General features: G+C 37.9%; 2 protein-coding genes across 2 annotated transcripts in view; one reads left to right on the top strand and one right to left on the bottom strand.

Annotated features, from left to right (window-relative positions):
- Itfg1 (integrin alpha FG-GAP repeat containing 1) overlaps nucleotides 1-22121 on the bottom strand; it is a 95111-nt gene that overhangs the window by 57184 nt on the left and 15806 nt on the right. The window contains exon 6 of the mRNA XM_050120674.1: nucleotides 2245-2339. Within this exon, the coding sequence (XP_049976631.1) occupies nucleotides 2245-2339 (95 nt within the window). The remainder of the gene's footprint in view (nucleotides 1-2244; nucleotides 2340-22121) is intronic.
- Nucleotides 7142-7662, top strand: LOC126487718 (60S ribosomal protein L32). The gene has a single exon (XM_050120685.1). The coding sequence runs from the start codon at nucleotides 7204-7206 to the stop codon at nucleotides 7609-7611; it is 408 nt and encodes a 135-aa protein (XP_049976642.1). The 5' UTR covers nucleotides 7142-7203; the 3' UTR covers nucleotides 7612-7662.

Below are 22121 nucleotides of genomic sequence, written 5' to 3'. Positions count from 1 at the left end.
TTAGGCTGCAGATGTTTTAATTGCTGTTTTTTTTTGCCAGCCATCGAGCACTCTTTTAGGTTTTTGAGACAGACTGTGTAGCCCAGACTGGCCTGGAATTTGGGACCTTCCTGCCTTGGTTCTAAGTGTTAGGGTTATCAGCAAACATCAACATACCTGGCTACATGATACTATTAAAAGAAGATATTTACTGCTAGCACTTACCAGGCCTGATTTAATAAGTTGCAATTAGTTTCCTGATTTACGATACAATGTTATTGAAAATTTGGATTGTGAGGATTGACTGCCCAAAATTGATGGGATGAGAGAACAAACATTTATTTCATTTATTTCATTTATTTTGCCTGTCTCAATTGTACTTCAGGTGACTAAAGAGATAATGGCAGCAGTTCTTTTTATTAACAGACAATTCCAGGTAACACTTAATGTAAAAGAGCGAAAGACATAGTGCCATTCTAACTGTTTTGAAACAATGGCTTTGACAATAACCACTATACTGCCTAAATCCATGAAAGGGGATTATAATGATCTGTGCCCAGTAAGTTGAAATTTACTATGATATTGAATTTTAATATCATAACACATTAAAAATTTATGCATCTTCTTAATTAGCTAAGACACAGACTATGTTCCAGACTCTAACTACTGAAACCTAAGGACAAAGTAACACAGAAACACCATGGAGACAGATTCCTTAGTTAGGGTTTCTATTGCTATGAAGAGACACCATGACCATGGCAATTCTTTTAAAGGAAAACAGTTAATGGGACGGCTTACAGTTCAGAGGTTCAGTCTATTAACATCATGGTGGGATGTGGCAATGTACAGGAAGATACGGCAGTGGAGAGGTAGCTGAGAGTTCTACATCTTGTGCAGGTAACAGAAAGTGAACTAAGATACTGGGCATGGCTTGAGCATATATGAGACCTCAGCGTCTGCCTCCACAGTGACACACTTACCAAGGCCACACATACCAACAAAGCCACATCTCCTAATAGTGTCGCTACATTTGGTGTCATTTTCTTTCAAACCAGAGCAGACTCAGAAAAGAGATATTTCTGCAAACTGGTAACATTTCTTTGTATGGTATTCTGTTGCCTTTAATCCCAGCACTCGGGAGGCAGAGGCAGGCAGATCTCTGTGAGTTTGAGGCCGACCTGGTCTACAAGAGCTAGTTTCAGGACAGGCCCCAAAGCTACAGAGAAACCCTGTCTCGAAAAACCAACCATCCAAACAAACAAACCCAAAAAACAAAAACAAAACAAAACTGAACCCTGAGGAATATATAGGGTTATTCTGAATAATGACTATATACTTACTATTAAATAATTATTGTAAATCATTTTGGGTTCAGAATAATCAATCTACTGGTGGAAATAAAGAAAAAATTTTCTTGGGCTAGAAGAGATGGCTCAGTTAGTCTAGAGCACTTGTTGCTCTTTCCGAGGACTATGATTTAGTTTCAGAACCCATATGGTGGCTTACAGTCATCTGAACTCCAGGATCCAGTGCCCCCTTTCAGTGTCATTAGGTACTAGCACACATGTGGTACATGACATGCATGCAAAACTCTTATATACACTAAATAAACATAATGAATCTTTAAAATACTCATTCTTATTTAGAAGTACATACTGAAGTATTCACAAGTGAAATGAGAAATTTGTGATTTTCTTTAAGATTTTCTGAGATGAAGGGACATATGGTAGCATTCAGATAAATTATCCACATATATGTAGCACTTATAATTCTTAAAGCCAGGCAATGGGCAAATGTGTAACATATTACAGGAGTCTCCAGGCCTGAAGAAGGAGCTCAGTGCTAAAGCACTAACCAGCAAGTGCTCCACAGTCAACAACAGTTCTTATTTGCCCCTTTTCAGGATTCAAGCTAAATAATTTTTCAACCATTAATTTTTATGGTATTTATTAGTAAAAGCATTAAATATAAGAAAAAGAAATATTGAGTGGCATATGTCCAAATTATAAAAAATTTCTAAACAGTAGAGAATTCAAATATAAGGTGTTTAACATGAACAAAAACTGTAAGAACTAAGGTCATATTCATCACACTAAATACTTCCTCTTATTTCCAGTATATTAACCTTCTGCTACCTACATTACATTGTAACTTTTTAAAGGTTTGATCATAGCATAATGTGATTAAGAAATTATTTTTATGGGGATATAAAAATCCCATTATTCTTAGGCAGATCATAATACATTTCATTTCTATGAAACTCACCTGCTGTAAAATCTTCGGTCAGATCAATAAATGCATGAGAATGTGGATTCCTCATTTTACTTTTAGTGGTCAAGGCAGGATGCCAAGATAAGTTTCTAAAATATAAAAAACTATTTTTAGGGCATGTATTAAGTTAGTATTGTACTAAAGTATAAGAATATTAGCATATGATCACTTAAAATATTATTATGATATATTTTATATATTACACAATCCACATTTTAATATATATAATCCAATGGGATTTAGTGTGGTCACAGTATAAAGTTGCTGCTTTTCTCAAAGTCTAGAACATTTTCATTTGAAAAAGAAATTTTGGATGTATCAGTTACTCCCCATTTCCTTCCTTTGGCAATCACTAATTTGGTACCTTCACATTTCCCCCCAGGACACTTCACAAAAATGTACACATCACAGAAGACACTTCATATGCAATCGCGCTAATTTTCAAGTTCACCCACACTGGGCGTGGTGGCATTTGAGAGGTAGAGGCAGGCAGATTTCTATGAGTACAAGGCCAGCCTGTATAATGGTATATTATTTTGGTTTTAATAAATAATGCTTGCCTGAAGATCAGTGCAAAGCAGCCACACTAATCAGCCAAACAAGACAGGCAGTGGTGGTGCACACCTTTAATCCCAGCACTAGAGAGGAAGGTAAGGCGGGATGAGACAGGAACTCATGCTCTTTCAGTCTGGAGATCTTATAGAGGTAAGAGTTCTCTGGTGACCTGGCTGCTTTGCTTTTCTGATCTTTACCTTGAACCCCGATGTCTATCTATTTCTGGGTTTTTATTTTTTGTGCCCCAAGCCTGTTCTACATAGTGAGTAACAGACAAGTCAGAGCTGTTCAGTTGGACAGCTGGACTCTGTCTCAAAAGACCAAACCAACAATAAACCTTTTTTCTTTTTGCAAACAGGGTTTCTCTGTGTAGCTGTAGTTGTCCTGGGACTCATTATGTAGACCAGGCTGGCCTCCCACCCAGAGATCTGCTTGCCTCTGCTTCTTAAGTGCTGGAATTAAGGTGTGCAGTACCACTGCCCAGTTAACCCTGTAGTCTTTTTTATTGTGGACTTAATATTCCATTGTATGGCTATCTATTCTGTTTACTCAGCCATCTGTTGATGGACACTGGGTTATCTCTACTTTGGCTAAGAACATTCGTCTGTAAGTCTTGTGGGGATGAATGTTTCAGCTGGAGTGGAACTGCTGGGCTACAATGTTTACTTTTGATGAACTAAACAAACTATTTTCTAAGGTGACGTTATCATTCTCTATTCCTATCATCAGGGAAGGAATGTTTCAATACTGCCATATCTTTGATAATTTGCCCACCACCCCAAAGGGGTTGCTTTGTGTTTTACTCATGTTTAAAGATCTCAAGCATGTTCACATGGTTCTTGACCACCTGTAGCTCTTCACTAGGGAAATAACTGTTCAAATCATCTGCTGATGTTAAATTGTATCTTTATTGCTTTATTATTGATTCCTAAGAGTTCTTTTGATATTAGACGTTAGACAACACTGTTTTCCAGTCTCAGGGCTGTCTTTCAATTTCTGATGGTGATCTCAGAAAACCAGTTTTTAGTTTTGATGAACCCCATTCCATCTATTTTTCTTTTTGTTACTTATTCTTTTGGTACTTCATGTCATAAAAATGGTTTTAGTTCATGTTGGCTTTGCATTCTCTGTAAAGTAAGAAGGCATAAAATTTATTTCACAGAAGTGGTTAAAAGAATGATGATTCTTTGGAGCATGAGAGAGAATGAATTCGAAGCCTACTTCACAATATATGCAAAATATTAAGTCAAAATATACCAAAAGCTAACATTGTACAATTCCTAGAAATAAATGCAAAGAAAATACTAATGTCTTTGGATATGGCAAGGAAAATTCTCATTCTGTATCTAAGAGTGTCATTCTGAATCCAAGGCACCTAGAACTCACATAGATCTACCCGTCTCTGCCTCTCTGGGGCAGGGAGTATATATGCAACATCATGCCCTTGACAAGGAATTCATAGACCTTGTCTCCCCCACCATCACTACATGACAAAAACAAACAGATGAGAGCTGGAGAGATGGCTTAGTAGTTAAAAACAGTTATCTTTGTCGAGGACTGGGGTTTGACTCCCAGCACCCACCCGACAGTTCACAACCTTAATCCTAACAAGAGTCCTAGGGGATTCAATGCCCTCTTCTGACTTCCTCAAGTACTACTAAGTATGCACATGGTGTACAGACATACACTCAAATACTAAAATAAAATTAGTAAATCTTTAAAAGTAAATAGATAAACTGTTCTACTAGAAATTAAAAACAATTTTATGCATCAAAGGAAGGCAAAAGGACTTTATGCTGATAAATTCTCATGTCAACTCGACACTGGTGAGAATTACATAGAAGATAAAACCACAACTGAAAATCGCCCCACAATATTGGCCTATAGGGCATTTTCTTGATTTGTGATTGATGTGAAAGAGCCCAGTTCACTGTGGGTGGTGCCACCTACCCAGGAGTGGTCATGAAGGATCGATCTAGTAAGCATGCTCCCTCATGGTTTCTGTTCCAGTTCCTGTCCTGACTTCCTTGAACAATGGATTTCAAGTTCTAAGATGAAATAAGCCCTTTTCTCCTCAAGTTGCTTTTAGTCATGGTGATTATCACAGTAGCAGACAAGTACTAAGACAGAAGATTATTACTAGGAGTGGGGTATTGCTATGACAGACCTGACCATGTTTCAGCGGTAATAATAGAATAATAATAAAAGTCAGAAACATCATCAAGTGTTCAGAGCTTAAGCTGTTGTGGGAACTTAGACATAATTCTGAGAAAAGTACAGATGATGAAGGCCTGGCTGTAAAGTTTACAAATCCCACCCATACTCTACCATGGTGGTCCACGCGGTACTTTGAGTTAAGAACTCTATAAAGTGAAATCTTTGCTTTTTTGGGCTGTCACTCATCAGTAGAAACTGAAGAATCAGCTGTGACTAAGAAGACAGCAGCACATTGAGGCAAAGTTTTCTGGAAAGTGTTTCCTAGGATCAGCTGCCGTCCAGAAGGAGCTGACAGTAAGTTTGGTAATATGGAATAGTTTTCCAGCTGGTCCTGCTTTTGAAGGCAGGAAGGAGTCAACCAAAAATAAAAATAAAATAATAAATCTTAAATAAACCAACAACAAGGAAAACAAAAAACTGGCTACTCCATACATCATTAGTCATTAGGGAAATGCGAAATACAGCCACCATGAGAAATCACTTTACCACCACCAGAATGGTAATTGTAAGCTGCTTTTTGTATTAATTAGGAAGCTTCTCTTTTTGTATCAAAACCAAATATATACAAATTAGCTCTGACTCAATTAAAAGCAGGTTTTATGGCACTGGCCTCAATGAGACTGATCACGTAACTACATTGAGTAGTTACAGGTCTCATTCCCCAGTTTCTAGCTTATCTGAAGTATGTTATAGCTTAAATATTTCAACAATTCCATTTGTGACATTTTGTCCGGGGCTTACTTAACTAACTATACATTTAAACTTACTATTCGCAGTAAAGAAGTACAGAGTGATAAACTATGAAATTTAGCACAAATGTGTGTTTGACCCACAATTCCTAAAACTTGAGTTTTCACTGGTGTAATAAATAATAAAACTACCTAAACCTTCAACCTATCAGATTCCACACGAAAATCTAGGTTTCTACCTTCTTTTGGAATATAAGTAGCTCTGGTGGCCAATGGCTTTTGCTAAACAGAGCTGCTGCTCTGGGCAGCCAGAGACCCAATCCTGACAAACCAATTACTTCTTGGGCTTCCTTCCGAGTCCCTCTTGATATGTGAGTGTGAAACTCCTAAAAAGTACGAATTATACTCTAGTTTTCTTTAATGTTTCAAGTCAACATTCAATTTCTCTACAGTGCTTTAAGTTTTCTACTTGTCAACGATCTGCTGTTTTACATGGACATCACTTAAGAGGTAGCAGCAAACTAACCCTTAGGTTTATATGCAATGTCCATTTACTGATGAGAGCTGATGCTGGGGACAGGGAAGAGCTGTTGTTTATTTTGGCAGTGCATATCAGGATGGTCCAATCGTAAGTAAATTACTTAGAATCTATGGCTGATAATAAAATTTGCTTCTCTCATCTCTGAAATTGCTCTATGTGCACATCACAGCCTTCTAGAAATAAGAAGCAGGTAACATATTTTGCGGGTAAGTGAACAGATAAAAACTGTAATCTCTTATAAGTGTTCAGCTTCTCTTGAAGGTTAATGTCACACACTGCTGATTAAAACAGAAGGATAGAGATGAAAATAAAATGGATAGTTCCAAGCTAATATTAAGTTTACTCACTAACACTTCTTGACCTTTGTAGATTTCAATTAATTTCCCCCACAGAAAACATAATTGTGTCAAAGTGTTCTAATTTGTGGGCATCATCAGCTTTTATCTCAAAGAATAGCATTTATCAAAGGATGAATTTACATATAATTAATGCCAAGGTAGCTTTTGGTTGCCTATGGTAACAGTTATTTGAAATGACTCCTACCCACTTATCAAAGATCATCTCATCACTGAATGCTAACTATTTAAGAAATTCAGGTCAAAGCAGATAACAGGAGACAGGGTTTGGGACAAAAAAGAATACCCAGAGCTTCAGATAGTTTCTTGTTTTTCAATACAATGGAATAATTCATTTAATAAGTATAATGAAGTACATAGTGGTCCTTTAGTAAATGTATATCCACTGAAGCCTAATGTTTTACTTTCAGAGAATAATAAATAAATGAGTATAAAAATCAGATATAATATTTTTATTTCATTAAACATGAAACTTATTATAACATTAACAAAAGAAATGCATGTATTGTGAAAAGCTGTTTAAAAATTGTAAAACAGGCCCTTCCTTCTTCCTCGGCGCTACCTGCGAGGTGGCTGCCATCTCCTTTGCGGCATCATGGCTGCCCTCCGGCCTCTGGTGAAGCCCAAGATCGTCAAAAAGAGGACCAAGAAGTTCATCCGGCACCAGTCAGACCGATATGTCAAGATTAAGCGAAACTGGCGAAAACCCAGAGGTATTGATAACAGGGTGCGGAGAAGATTCAAGGGCCAGATCCTGATGCCCAACATTGGTTATGGGAGCAACAAGAAAACCAAGCACATGCTGCCTAGCGGCTTCCGGAAGTTTCTGGTCCACAACGTCAAGGAGCTGGAAGTGCTGCTGATGTGCAACAAGTCTTACTGTGCTGAGATTGCTCACAATGTTTCCTCCAAGAACCGAAAAGCCATCGTGGAAAGAGCAGCGCAGCTGGCCATCAGAGTCACCAATCCCAACGCCAGGCTGCGCAGCGAAGAGAATGAGTAGATGGCTTGCGTGCACGTTTTATTTGTGTTTAAATAAAACCACAAAAACTGCTGACTTGGTAAAAAAAAAATGTAAAACAGTAAATAAAAACCCCTTTTAGCTATCTGTCAATGCTTCATCTTTAGGAAAGGTACCTCTTAGTGGGAAAGTGGTCATTCATCCCAAAGGATGGTGACAAAAACTTTATGAGTGATCAGAATGCTCCCTTATACTTTCAAACCCACAGATCAAAGTTTATATTTTTCCTTTCATATTTAATAAGTGCCCCCCTACCCCGGGGCTGGAGAGATGGCTCAGTGGTTAAGAGCATCGCCTGCTCTTCCAAAGGTCCCGAGTTCAATTCCCAGCAACCACATGGTGGCTCACAACCATCTGTAATGAGGTCTGGTGTCCTCTTCTGGCCTACAGACATACACACAGACAGAACATTGTACACATACTAAGTAAATAAATAAATATGTAAAAAAAAATAAGTGCCCCCCCCTTTTTAAGACAGTGATTCACTCTAGAGACCATGCTGGCCTGAAGCCTCCTGTGATCTTCCTGCTTCTGCCTTCAAGTACTCGGATAACAGGTGTGAGGCGCCATGCCCAAAAATGGACATATTTTAGAGTTGGTGGCAAGTGGCTGTAACCTGCAGTCATAGCTCAGGCCTCATTGCTCTTTTGAGACAGTCTTACTCTGCCTGGGAACTCAGTACAAAGCCCAGGCTCTCGGCAACTCTCCTGCCTCAGCAGCCCAAGTACTAGCTAGTATTAATGGCATGAGCAACCATGCCTTGTCTACAACACTTTTGGTTACTAATTTCTTTTCTTTTTTTTTTTTTCGAGACAGGGTTTCTCTGTGGCTTTGGAGCCTGTCCTGGCACTAGCTCTGTAGACCAGGCTGGTCTCAAACTCACAGAGATCCGCCTGCCTCTGCCTCCCGAGTGCTGGGATTAAAGGCGTGCGCCACCATTGCCCGGCTTGGTTACTAATTTCATGGTGAAATGTTATTATTAAATTTCGCTGGACAAAACTCATAAAACTATGCTTTTCCGAAAAGATAATGATAATCTTTCTGAACGACTGCCAGAAATATATTTCTAAAGTTGGGAAAAGTTAGGGAAAGTGAAGTGGAGAATCTTCAGAGAACTTTAAATCATCCACACAGAATTTAAAACAAAGCAGTGTGAAAATCTTAAGTTGATCCAGTTGATCCCTCCAAGCTGTCTGGTGGGACTGCAAGAGACAAGATGATGGATACTTGTATGACTACACCCTAGCCCTCAATATGTACATTAAAATAGTAAGCCATTTATTAAAACTTTTCATTATTTACATGGATTAATTTTATTAAGACAAAATTTTGGAGAAATGATTTATTTCCAAGAGTAAAATCTTTTTAAGAATGCAGAAATGATGTCTTATTTTCATGGAAATGTTGACAAAAATCTGCTTTATCTAATTCTTATAGATTCCTTTTAACAATCTTATAAAATATCAATGACATGTCACAGGATGAGAAAGAGGTAAGGCTGTCAATAAAATCCTAAGAAAATACGAATCATCTCACAGGCACTTTTACAAAAAGATTCTTCACACTGAAGTTAATTATAAAGTTAAAGATGCCATAGGGTTATTTGATTTGATTTATATTATAAATCTCATAGTTTTTATATTCTTTCACACAACAGATTGAAGTGGCACGATATATTATTTAACTAAGAAATATTTGTAATAGTCTGTACAATGCATCATCATATAAAATTAGTAGTAAAAATAGAAGATGATTTAAAAGGTCAGTTATGGGTAGTAACATGAAAGTTAAATGAAAATTAGAGATTTATTGATTTTGGACTGATAGCAGAAATACATTTAAATGGCGGACAGGGTTATTTCTGATAGTAGAAGGAAAAAGTCACTTGCAAAACTAGCAGTAAAAATGGCAAGAAGTTAAGGAAGGAGGAAGAGTAGGAGTGACAGCTCAGGAGTCAGAGTGCACCTGCTCTCTGGAGGACAGGAGCTCAGGAGTCAGAGTGCACCTGCTCTCTGGAGGACAGGAGCTCAGGAGTCAGAGTGCACCTGCTCTTCGGAGGACAGGAGCTCAGGAGTCAGAGTGCACCTGCTCTCTGGAGGACAGGAGCTCAGGAGTCAGAGTGCACCTGCTCTCTGGAGGACAGGAGCTCAGGAGTCAGAGTGCACCTGCTCTCTGGAGGACAGGAGCTCAGTTCCTAGGTTGCTTACCTCTAACTCTAGTTCCAGGAACTCTGACTCCTGCACTCACATGCTCATGCCCATATATCCCTACCATAATGAAAAATAAAACAAATTTTAAAACATAATTCAAAAACAATTTTGAATGGTGATAACAAGAAACAAATGACAAATGTTTGAGGCTTGACAAGATGGGTTAACAGGTAAAGCCTCAGGACAACAAGCCTGCCGACCTGACTTTGATCCTTGGGAGCTACAAGATGAAAGGAAAGAACAGACTCCTGCCAGTTGTTCTCTGACCTCTACATGCACATTACGGCAAGTTGCAAGCACATGTGTGTTAGCACATGTGTGCACACACATACACTCAATGAATAAATAAAATATAATAAATTTAAAAATAATAGCTTTCACCAGGACCCATCCTTGCCTCCTCCAAACACAGTCCCTCCCACACTAATCTGACATCTGCATCAAGCCCGATCCTACACATCCTTTTCTAAGGACTAACCCAGTGAGGTGGCTTGACCTTTCCTACACCCACCATACCCAGTCATCGTCCTACTTCTGACCAACTGTCCCTGCTCAGAAACCAATCTCCAGGACTCTTCCAGGACCAGTCCTTCATGTTCTGACTCACAAGCCCTTCCCACAGTACATCCAGCCCATCTATGCAGCCAGATCCTGTGTACCCTTCTCCACGGTATAGCAAAATGAGTCAGTCTGATCATGTCCAGCCCCCAAGATCTAGAGCAGCTCCTGTATCCAGTGCCCCAGCCTAGTCTGGCACCCACTGGCAACTAACTTCCAGGATTCTGCCAGGCCCTGTCCTGCCAGGCCTGACATACAGGCCCCTTAACAGTACACCCAGCCTGTCCATCCAGGCAGATCCTGCACATCCTTTTCCATGGCATATCCCAGGGAGTGCCTGACCCTTTCCCCAATGTGTCTAGCCCAAATACCATACTCACTGCCTCAGCTTAGTCTGGCTACCCCTACCTGGACCAATCACAAGGTTTCTACCAGGATTGGCCCTGTCTGCCTCAGACCCACTGAACCTCCCATACCACATGCAACCTCTATACCCAGTCAGATGTAGGTCAATATTCTAGGTGTGGTGGTCTGGAAAAAAATGGCCCCTAAAGAGAGTGGTACTATTAGGAGGTGTGGTCTTGTTGGAGGAAGTGTGCCATTGTGGAGACAGGCCTTGAGGTCTTATATATGCTCAAGCCACAACCAGTGAGATAGACCACTTTCCGTGAGTCAAGATGTAGGACTCTCAGCTACTTCTCCAGCACCGTGTCTGCCTGTACGCCACTGATGTGGGAGTGTCATATATCAATCTGTTGATTTCATTGGCTGAGTAATAAAGAAACTGCTGGCCCTGATAGGTTATAAGATAGGTGGGCGGAATAAACAGGATAGGATGCTGGGCGGAAGAGGAAGTGAGGTCAGACTCTGCTCTGCTCCCAGAGAGACGCCATGCTCAGCTCTCCTGGGTAGACGCAACGATGGATGGAGGCTAGAATCTTCCCGGTAAGCGCACCTTGGGGTGCTTACAAACATCATTAGAAATGGGCTAGTCCAGGTGAGAGAATTAGCCTGTAAGGGCTAGAGTTCACGGGCCAAGCAGTTCTTAAATGAATACAGTTTGTGTGTTGTTATTTCGGGCATGAGCTAACCAAGCGGCCGGGGTGTTGGGGATGCAGCCCCGCCGCTCCTATTTCAACACGCCACCATGATGATAATGGACTACGCCTCTGAAAATGTAAGTCACCCAATTAAATGTTTTCCTTTATAAGAGTTACCGTGGGCATGGTGTCTCTTCACAGCAAAAGAAGCCCTAACAAAGACACAAGTCTTAGATGGGAATGAACATCCTGCACATCAGTCCAATCCTCTCTCTTCACCTGACCTCATTCTCCCTAAGAAGATCAGACATTTAGGCCTAACCCACTTGGGGCATCTATCCTGTCTTCTGCCAAGAGATCCAAAAACATGAAAGTTCAAGCCAGTATCACCAGTCCTATAGAAATGTTTGTCAATGAGAATTGCCTAGATGAACTCTAGAACACAGGAATTAAAAGAAGAACCAAAAACTTCATCAAAGAATAAAGAAGACACAAAGAAAGAATTCATTGAAATTAAAAAGAAAGACACTAAGGAGATTAAATGCCCAAGTGATGACCAAGAAAACACAAACATAAGGCTGATGATAAAATGATGAAAATAGTCCAGGAACTGAAACTGGAATTTAATAGAGTGAAAGACTGAAAGGGGATTCAAGCTGAAATGAAGATGGCATTGAAAATCTTAATGATTCAACTAGAAACTCAAACAAGAGCCTTACAAGTAGATTCAAACAAGCCAAAGACAGAATATTAGGACTTGAAGATAAAATAGAAGATATAGGCAAAATAATCAAGGAATATGACTAGTTTATTAAAAAAAATAACACAGGAAAGGGACATACAGGAAATGTGGGATACCATGAAAAGATGAAATCTTTGAATTATAGGCACATAAGAGTAAAAAGAATCCCAAGGCAAAGGCATAGATTTAATATTCAACAATGTCAAAGAAGAAAACTTCCCCAACCTAAGGAAAGACATAAGCATACATATACAAGAAGCACAAAGAGAACCGAATAGTCAAGACCAGAAAAGAAAATCCCCATAGTATATCATAGTTAAAACAGTAAGCATACATAACAAAGAAAGAGCACTAAAAGTTTCAAGAGAAAAACACATGTCACATACAAAGGGAAACCCACTAAAATAACAGCTGATTTCTCATTGGAAACTCTGAAAGCCAGAAGAGGCTGGAGCAATGCATTCCAAGTCTGAAAAGACTATGACACTCAACTAAAATAATATACCCAGCAAAACTATCAAGCATAGTTGGAGAAAGAAAACTTTGCACAGTGTAAACAGCCCCCCCCAGAAAATTTATATTCTACCACACAAATTTAAAGAAAATATATAAAGCTGAAGAGGGGAAGAGGATAGCTAAGATACAGTGGAAAGAAATACAAAGTCATAATTACTAAAACACAAATTTACAAGGAGAACACAAACACTACCACCACAAATCAACAACACAATAGCTCCAATTAGCATGCACATTTCAGTAACTTTAAATTTTAATGCTCTCACTTTTCCAACCAAAAGAAACAGGCTAGCTGAATGGATCAAGGAAAACATTCCACAGATCTGCTGCTATCTACAAAGATACATCTTAGCTTCAGACAGGCACTGCTATAGAGTAAAAGGATAGAAAAAAGAAGCACTTCAAGCAAACAAGTCCAGGAATCAAGTAGATGTCATTATCATATCTAATAAAACAGACTTCAAACTAAAACTAATCAGTGAAAAAGGGTAAACTTCATTCTAATCAAGGGGACAGTTAACAAAGAAGACATTCCTATCCTAAGTACATATGTACCCAAACTCCAGAGCAACCAATATCATAAAAAAATGTACCAACGGAATTAAAGACAGAGATTAACATCAATCCAATAACAGGTGATTTGAATACTCCAGTTTCTCCAATAAACAGTTTATGTATATGTGTGTGTGAAGCAGAGAAACATCAGAATTTAAATGACATCATACATCAAATGACCTTAACAGTTATCAAGAGAATATCCTACCCAAACACCAAAGAATACATACATACTTGGCTAAGGAGCATATGAAAGTATCATTAAAATAGACAACTCTGTGACACAAAATAAATCTTTACATATTCAGAAATACCTAAGCAGCTTACTGTATCCTATTTGACCACTATGTAATAAAACTTAAAACTGACAGCAAACAAATCTCTAGTAATACAAATTTATCTGGATCGAACAACTCATTACTGAATGATGAATGGGTTAAAGAAGAAAACAAGAAAGAAAATTTTAAAAAAATTCCTTAACTAGATGAAAATGAAAGCACACCACAATAAAAACTCCGGGGACACATGGAAAGTGAACTTATAAGAGAAATTTATAATTCTAAATACTTAAGATTAAAAAAATCAGAAAGCACAAATAAATGACTTATCAATGCAACTCAAATAATTGTAAAAAAAAAATGAAACAAAAACCAAAGCCAAACCAAATAATAAAAACCAGAGCAAAAAATAATGAAATAGAAGCAACAACAAAATAATATTAAGAATTAACAAGTAATAAGACTTGGTTCTTCAAGAATATAAAGAAGCCTCACAGACCTTTGACCCAACTGAACAAAAGAAAGAATGAATAGGGAAACATTAGAATAAACACACATCAAAACCAAACCAAACCAAAAACACTACTACCATCACCACAAACAAAAATGCCAAAACTCAAACAAAATCAGAATATTATGAAGAAATAATTTAAAAACTTGTACTCTATTAATTTGGAAAACCTAACAGAAATGGACAAATTTCCACATTCGGCCAAACAACCAAAGTTCAGCCAAACAACAAGAGTTCAATATCCAAAACAAACATGAAACAAATGTGGAGATAGAAATAGTAACAAATTCTTTTGATTAAAAAAAAAACAGTAAGATGGATTCATAAGAGTTATGGACTTTCAAAAATGATCTACAGTCTTTCTTAAACTATTAAAAAAATAGGAATAAAAGAACACCTTCAAACTCCTTTTAGAAGCCCAGTACTACTTTAAAATCAAAACCAGGAAAATATACAAGGAAAAACAAAAACAAAATCAAAAACTACAGGCCAATTTTCCTGATGAACATAGATTAAAAAGTGATCAATAAAATACCAGCAAACCAAATACAGATATATATCAAAAAGATTATCTACTATGACCAAGTTGGCTTTATTCCTGAAATACAGAGATGGTTCAATATACACAAGTCAATAAATTAATAAATCATAAATGGACTTAAAGACAAAATCATATGACGATCTCAGTAGATTAAAAAGCCTTGACAAAACCCAATATGCTTTTATGATAAAAGCTGTAAAGACTATAGGACTAGAGGGAACAAACCTCAACACAATAAAAGCTACATATGGGAGACTCACAGTCAACATTATCCTAAATAGAGAAAACGTTGAAGTAATCTCACTGAAGTCAGGAAGCAGACAAGACCCTCCATTATACCTACTCCTTCTTTTCAATAATACTTGAAGTACTAGTTGGAGAAATGAAACATGAGAAGAAAATTGAAGGGATACAAATAGGAAAAGAAGAAATCAAACCATTCTTTTTTTTAATATTTATTTATTTATTCATTCATTATGTATACAGTGTATGTCTGCAGGCCAGAAGAGGGCACCAGACCTTATTACAGATGGTTGTGAGCCACCATGTGGTTGCTGGGAATTGAACTCAGGACCTTTGGAAGAGCAGGCAGTGCTCTTAACCACTGAGCCATCTCTCCAGCCTTCAAACCATTCTTAATTATAGATGACACAATATTTTATATATTAGAGATTCTAATTCTACCAGAAAACTTCTAGAAATGATCAACAAATTCATCAATGTGGCTCTATACAGAATCAACTTACACAAGTCAATAGCTTTTCTATACACCAACAGAGAGAAGAGCTCATGGACACCCATTCACAATAGCCTCAAAGGAAAACAATATCTAGGAATAAACCTAAGCAAGGAAGTGAAGGGCCTCTACAGTGAAAACTTTAAATTCTGAAGAGAGAGAAAGAGAATGACACGAGAAGATGGAAAGACATCCCATGCTCATGGACTGATAGATTTAATGTTGTGAAATGGCTATTTTTTGAAAAGCTATGTAGAGATTCAATACAATCCCAATCAAAAATTCCAAATCCTTTTCCACAAATGAAAAAAACCTACCATAAAACTGACATGGAACTATAAAAGACTGAAGACAGCAAAACAGTCTTGAGCAAAAAGAAAAATGTTGGAGGGATTATCATTTAGATCTTAGGAAAAATTAAAGAAGCAATATGGCACTGGTATTAAAGCAGACATGTGGAACAATGAAACAAAATAAAAGATCCAAACATGTACATAATTGTAGCCATTTAATATTCGACAAAGAAATCAGAAACATATGCTGGAGGAAATAAAACCTCTTTATCAAATGGTGCTGGGAAAATTGAAATCCATATGGATGAAATTAGACCTCTATCTATCACTCAGCACAAAAACTAACCCCAAAGAATCAAAGACCTAAAAATGAAACTGAAAACACATAGGAGTAAGAGAGGACTTTCTGAGTAGGACTCCATTTGCCAAAGAATTGAGGCCATCTGATAGAGGATTAATATCCAGAATAGATAAACAATACAAAAAATATTAGGAATCTCTCAGGGGTTAAGAGAAAAACGCTACAATAAGTGAAAGGAACTAAAATGTGAGGTTAAGACGTCTACTCACGGCGGAAGTCCGAGGTTCTACGAGCATCTTCCACAGAAGATGCTGTCTCAAGGAAAGAAAAGAAAAGAAAGGAGAGAGAGATGCTATGGAGTCCGGGCAGTATATTGTTTTCTGCCGATCATTTTTGGAAGAAGCAATACTCGCAGCCAGCACTGCTCTGGGAGATATAATGGGTGGAAGAGAATTTCTTCTGGGTGGGTTTCAGCAAATACGGTGAATCAATATTGTTTCTATTGTTGTGTCCCCAGTGACTGAATTGGAAAAGATGGACGAAACAGTAACGTCTTCTGTGCTGCCCGTTCCTCCTTCCTCCTCAGAAAGCCTGGGAAACTTCAGTCTCTAAAGTTTACGTCATCACTGAAAGATTGGAATAATGCTTTTGGAAAAGATTTTCCTAAAATCTTTTTTGATAGCTCAGATTTTGATAATTCAAATAAAAAGATTTAGATAAAAAAGAAGTCTACTCACAAAGTCTTCTTTATATCCATGTCTCTTTATCATTCTTTCTTTGTTGTTCTTCATTCTAATTCTTCTGTCCTAACTGTCTTAACTCTAATTCTCTGTCTCAAGTCTACTCCCAATTCGGTTACATTCTTTTTCTTCTTCTTTTCTTCTCTTCTGCCTGCTCCTCTTTTTATTTTTCGATCTCTGCTAACTTCTGGGATGCTTCTGCTCTAACTTCTGCTCCAGCTTCTTTCTGTTCCCACTTCTGTTAACTCTCTTTGTTCTTACCCAGCTATATAGAACTACAAAGCCTTGCAGGCATAGGCAACTAGGCAACCTATGTAAACAGACTAGGGAAGTTTATGGTCTTTGGTCCATTATCATTTTTGCCAAATGTTGGCAAGCTCTAAGGGCTTTTTGGATCTGAAGTTTACATCTTTGCTCTAAGATCAGGCCAGGGGGACTTGATGACTATCAGAGGCACCAGTGGAGGTTTTTTCTCCCCTCCAGGCTGTGGTAGATGGTTAATTAGTTTTCCTGAGAGTTAAGACACAAGCAATAAATCTGAACTAAAGTCATCAGTGAACTAAGGTGAAAGTGAGGCGAGGAGTTAGGAATCCTTTAATGCAAGGTTAGTTTAGGTCATCATTTTCTTATCTATGAGTGAGATAAAACTGATGCATGTTTATCTTTTTCTATGTGAATAGCTTTGAATTAATAGCTTTGTGCATGTAGTAATCCAATGTCCTATGTGAGCAGCTATGGATCAACAGCTTTGGGCATTCTATGTCCTTGGATATCAGGGAATGTCTTAAATGGAATGCTTTTTCCTGTACCCTAAACACTGACCAATTGCCTATCAAAAAGATAATTGCAGGAAAGCAGATCTCTCTGTTAACACAGGAGAGAGGAGCAAAGATCTGGTCGTAGGAAACAGGTTTTTTTTTGACTTTGTGACTGTCTTCACACACAGCTCAAATAGTGCTGAACTGTGGGAGATAAATCCCAAATTTCTAACAGAAGGGAAATAGCTACAGTGAGATTCTTAGAGCAATAAAAAGCCACTTTATTCACAAGGCAATAATGACAACATGCCTTGCATTTGGTTTAAACCTCCAACAAAGTTCTTGGCTCTGATGAGTTGACCTCATGAAAAGATGGCTGAGTGATTACTGTATAATGTTGCAGTTTGCAGCAAACAAATAAATAACAAATAAAAGAAAGAAAGAAAAACCAAATGACTCATTTAAAACTTGGGCCTTGAACTTGAACAGAGTTCACAAAAGTACACTCACACAAAGAAATATCCCCCCAAAAGTTCATTGTCTCTGGTAATTAACAAGGGCAAATCAAAACATCTTTGAGATGTCATCTTAACCCAGTCAGAATGGCAAAGACCAATGGAGAAAGTGACAAAAATGCTCAGGGGGATCTGGCATAAAAAAAAAAAAAAACCCTCATTCACCGTTGGTGCGACTGCAAAGTCATGCAGACACTATGGAAATCAGTGCAGAGAACTCTCAAAAGGCTAAAATAAAATCTAACATATGATCCTGCTATAGCACTCCTTGGCATATGCCTAAAGCGCATGGCATCCTACTTTATAGATACTTGCTCAGATATCTTATTTATTCGACATTTATTGCTACATTATTCACAACAGCTAGGAAATGGAACCAATCTAAATGTCTTTCAACTAATGAATGGATAAAGCATTGTGGTACATATATACTATGGAATACTATTTACATGTAAAGAAAAATGAAATCAGGAATTTTCCAGGTAAAAGGACTAGGAAAGATCATATTGAATGAGGCAACCCAGACTCAGAAAGACAAATGTCAAATGTTCTCTCTTATCTGAAGCTCCTATCTAAATCAAACATGAGTACATATACTAAAGTAACTGACGAAACCAGAAAAATAAAAAGGGACCATTCTTGGGGTCGGGGAAGTGGGAGGTATCTTAGTTAATTTTAAATTGCTATAATAAGTTACCACAGTCAAGCCAACTTAAAGGAGAAAGAATTTTCGGGGGGCTAATAGTTTCAAAAATTTAAGAGTCCATGACCATCGTAGTGGGCAGCATGGTAGTGAGAAGGAACACAAAATATTGAAGCAGTAGCTAAGAAGTCACATCTTGAGACCAGAAGTCAGAGAGTTAACTGGTAATGTCCTGGGCTTTTAAAATCTCAAAGCCTGCTCTCAGTGAAACACCTTTCCCAATAAGGTCATATTTCCTAATTCTTCCCAAGTAATTTCACCAATGGAGGAGCAAGGATTCAAACATCTGAGTCTATGGGGGCAATTCTCATTCAAACCACCACAGGGGGGCAATTTTGAAGAGAATAATAACGTGGTACAAGTGATTCTAATGTGATATATAAGGAAACCACAGGGGCTCTAGTTAGGGAGTGAGGAGGGAGATAATAGAGGAGGAGGCAAGAAGGTAAAATAACAGTGAAAATGTTTGAAGAAAGTCACAAAGAATCATACTATTAACCATTTACCTAAATAACTATAATACAAATAAGTAGTTGTACACGCATACATGTATAGTTTAAATAATTTTCTCATTTGGGCTGACATGCTCCCTCCAAGGCCATTTAGTAAAACCCCCAGCACCAGGGAAGAAAAGCCTTTTTTTGAGTTGTTCAACAGATCTGTCCAAGAGACACCCCAAATATTACATGCTATTGCTATGTTCCAACGGTTATCCACAGGTAAGTCCCTATAGGTGAAACTCACCTGATTGTCTTCTGAGGACATGATAACAGAGGTTGTACTGTAAATATCCAAAAAAAAAAAAAAAAAACCCGCAACCAACAGTCCTACCTAGCTAGCCTCCTATGAACCACAACAACAAAGGGCATGGCACAAGGGTGCAGTAATAGCAGACATATCTTGGTGATAAACAATAGTTCTTTATTTAATTGAACCTAAGACTCTTATGGAAATCATGGATCTTTGATAATGTACTTTACTAAATCACTGCTACATTCTCAATATTTCTCCTTATACCCATAGATAAATACAGTCTTCGCTCCTCAAGGAAACTTCTCTTTGCAACAGATAGAAACCATTACAGAGAATAACAAGCAATTAAAATGCAAAGTTGTGGAGGCCAGTCTCAACGGCTACATCTACAATACAACTCCTAACATACAGCTCATGGATCATTGCAGAAGAGGGACAGAAATATTGGGAAGGCCAGGAAACAGGTTCTCCTAGTTTGCTGTGAGGTTATGTCTCCTAAAATTGTTTTTTGAAGTCTCACCAACATGACTACCTGAACATGAGGAAGGCTGAGAGCGGGAGAAATAGTCTCCTCCATGGATGAGCTCACCAACTGTTTACCCAGTGTGAAATGGTCAGCCCTGAAAACATATACATACAAGTAATATTATATCTACTGAGCAGGGTATATTTTTGCATTTAGGAATAAGCATGTCCATACATTACATAATCATAATTAATGAAAGTGATAGAAGAGGTATATATGGGAGGGTTTCAGTGGAGGAAAGGAAAGGGGAAATTATGTAATTATAACCTCAAAAAATATAAAAACAAAAACGTTTGAGGTAGGGGATATAATAAATATTCTCATGTAATCATTACATATGGTATAAAGGCACTGAAATATCACATTGCTACCATTAATATGTATAATAATTATGCATCTATTAAAAATTTTACAATACTCTTAAAAAAAGTTATACACATATGGTTGCTGTTCATGTCTTTTAAGTGTGAAATAAACAGAAAATGGTAAAGTATATATTTGTTATGTAGCTGCATTCATATTATGAAATTTAAAATTTGGTTTGACTGAAAAATGTGTCTGAATCCAGTCTGTGACCCAGAGAAATCCTGAGCATAAAACTTTATTTTTACCCCTGACTAACATTACAGACACAAATGTTTTTATTTCAATACTAAAGGTATTCTGAAAGCTTATCAACATCAGTTTCAAACACCCTGTTAGAGAAAATGCCTATTCATGACAAGTTCATGTAACTGTGGAAGATGCTCTAACACTTCACAGCTAGTTGTCATTTCTAAGCAGCGTGATACAGTATTTCACAGGTTCAAGCCAGGGTAAAGTGAATTTGAGGCACAAACTATACTTCCAACACAAGAGAAATTTTTGTGTGAGTGAATTAAAAAATTATTCAGAGCTAGAGAGATGGATATAGGTTAAGAGTAAATATTGTTCTTGCAGAGGACCCAGGTTCAATTCCCAGCACCCATGTCAGGCAGCTCACAACTGCCTGTAACTCCAACTCTAGGGAATTGAACAACATTGGGCATAATGGGTACCCAACTCTCTCTCTCTCTTGCTTACACACACACACACACACACACACACACACACACACACACACACACATCTTTAAAAATTTATTAAGTTGGAGAGAAAATTTGGCTGCTACTTTTTAATCTGTGACTGATATTTGAATGAGAGATGTCATATAACAGCAGACTTTTAGTCTAATCTGTTGCATATATGAAGAACACAGTTTATCTTACTAGACTTGGATGGAGGTGGGTGGTCCTTGGACTTCCCACAGGTCAGGGAACCCTGATTGCTCTTTGGGCTGACGAGGGAGGGGGACTTGATTGGGTGAGGGGGAGGGAAAGGGGAGGCGGCGGTGGGGAAGAGACAGAAATCTTTAATTAATTAATAAAGAAATAAATAAATTAAAAAAAGAATACAGTTATAAGAAACATAAAGGAACATATTTTTAGGCAGAATAATTTTTAAAAGTGATACTACTTTTTAAAGAAGCGCTAGAGAAAACCTAAATAAAAGTCAAAATAAATAAGACATGGCACGTTCATATGCTATTCTCAAGAGTTTTTCTGGATTATTTAATAAAAGTCCTTGAGACACTGGAATTTTATTTTTGAACTATTGTTTTTGCTGTTTTACAAATTTAAATTTTACAGTCAAATAAAATGAAGTAGTAGCTTTTCAGTGATGACAGAGTGGACGTGCAGAGACAAGATCACAGGATGGGCACTGCTGGGCTGAGAGATGGCGGGGTGGTGCCGGCTGTTGCAGAGGTGCAGTGTGCAAAACTGAAGCTGGGATTCTACACACATGCCTTGGAATCCTAGCCTGAAGAATACAGGGAAGGCTGCACTCACTACAGCCTAGGTGAGTCATATCATGAGAACATGAGAAGCATGTGGAATCAGAAAAAGTCTCCCGATGGGCGCAAATATTTTCAAATAAAAACTGTGGGTAGGATGGAGGCAGGTAGAAAAAAAAAAATCAGTGGCAAAGGTAAAACCAAGCATGGGCTTGTAACCCAAAGCCTATAAAATCCCACATAAAATCTCACAAGGTGAGTTTGATCCCAGCACACCAGAAAGAATTAAGAAATGCCTTTAGAAAGAAAGCCAGAAAGGCTGACACAGACACACAATCTCCTTTTGGCACTAAAATACAGATCTAACTGGTCTGAGTTGTGGAGATTAGTATTCTTACTCTGC

This window comes from Alexandromys fortis, unplaced genomic scaffold, assembly GCF_014885135.2.
Source record: "Alexandromys fortis isolate MF-2015 unplaced genomic scaffold, M_Fortis_MF-2015_v1.1 scaffold_186, whole genome shotgun sequence".
Taxonomy (NCBI): domain Eukaryota; kingdom Metazoa; phylum Chordata; class Mammalia; order Rodentia; family Cricetidae; genus Alexandromys; species Alexandromys fortis.
The sequence above is the reverse complement of the archived record's forward strand: the minus strand, read 5'-3'. Positions and strand labels throughout refer to the sequence as shown.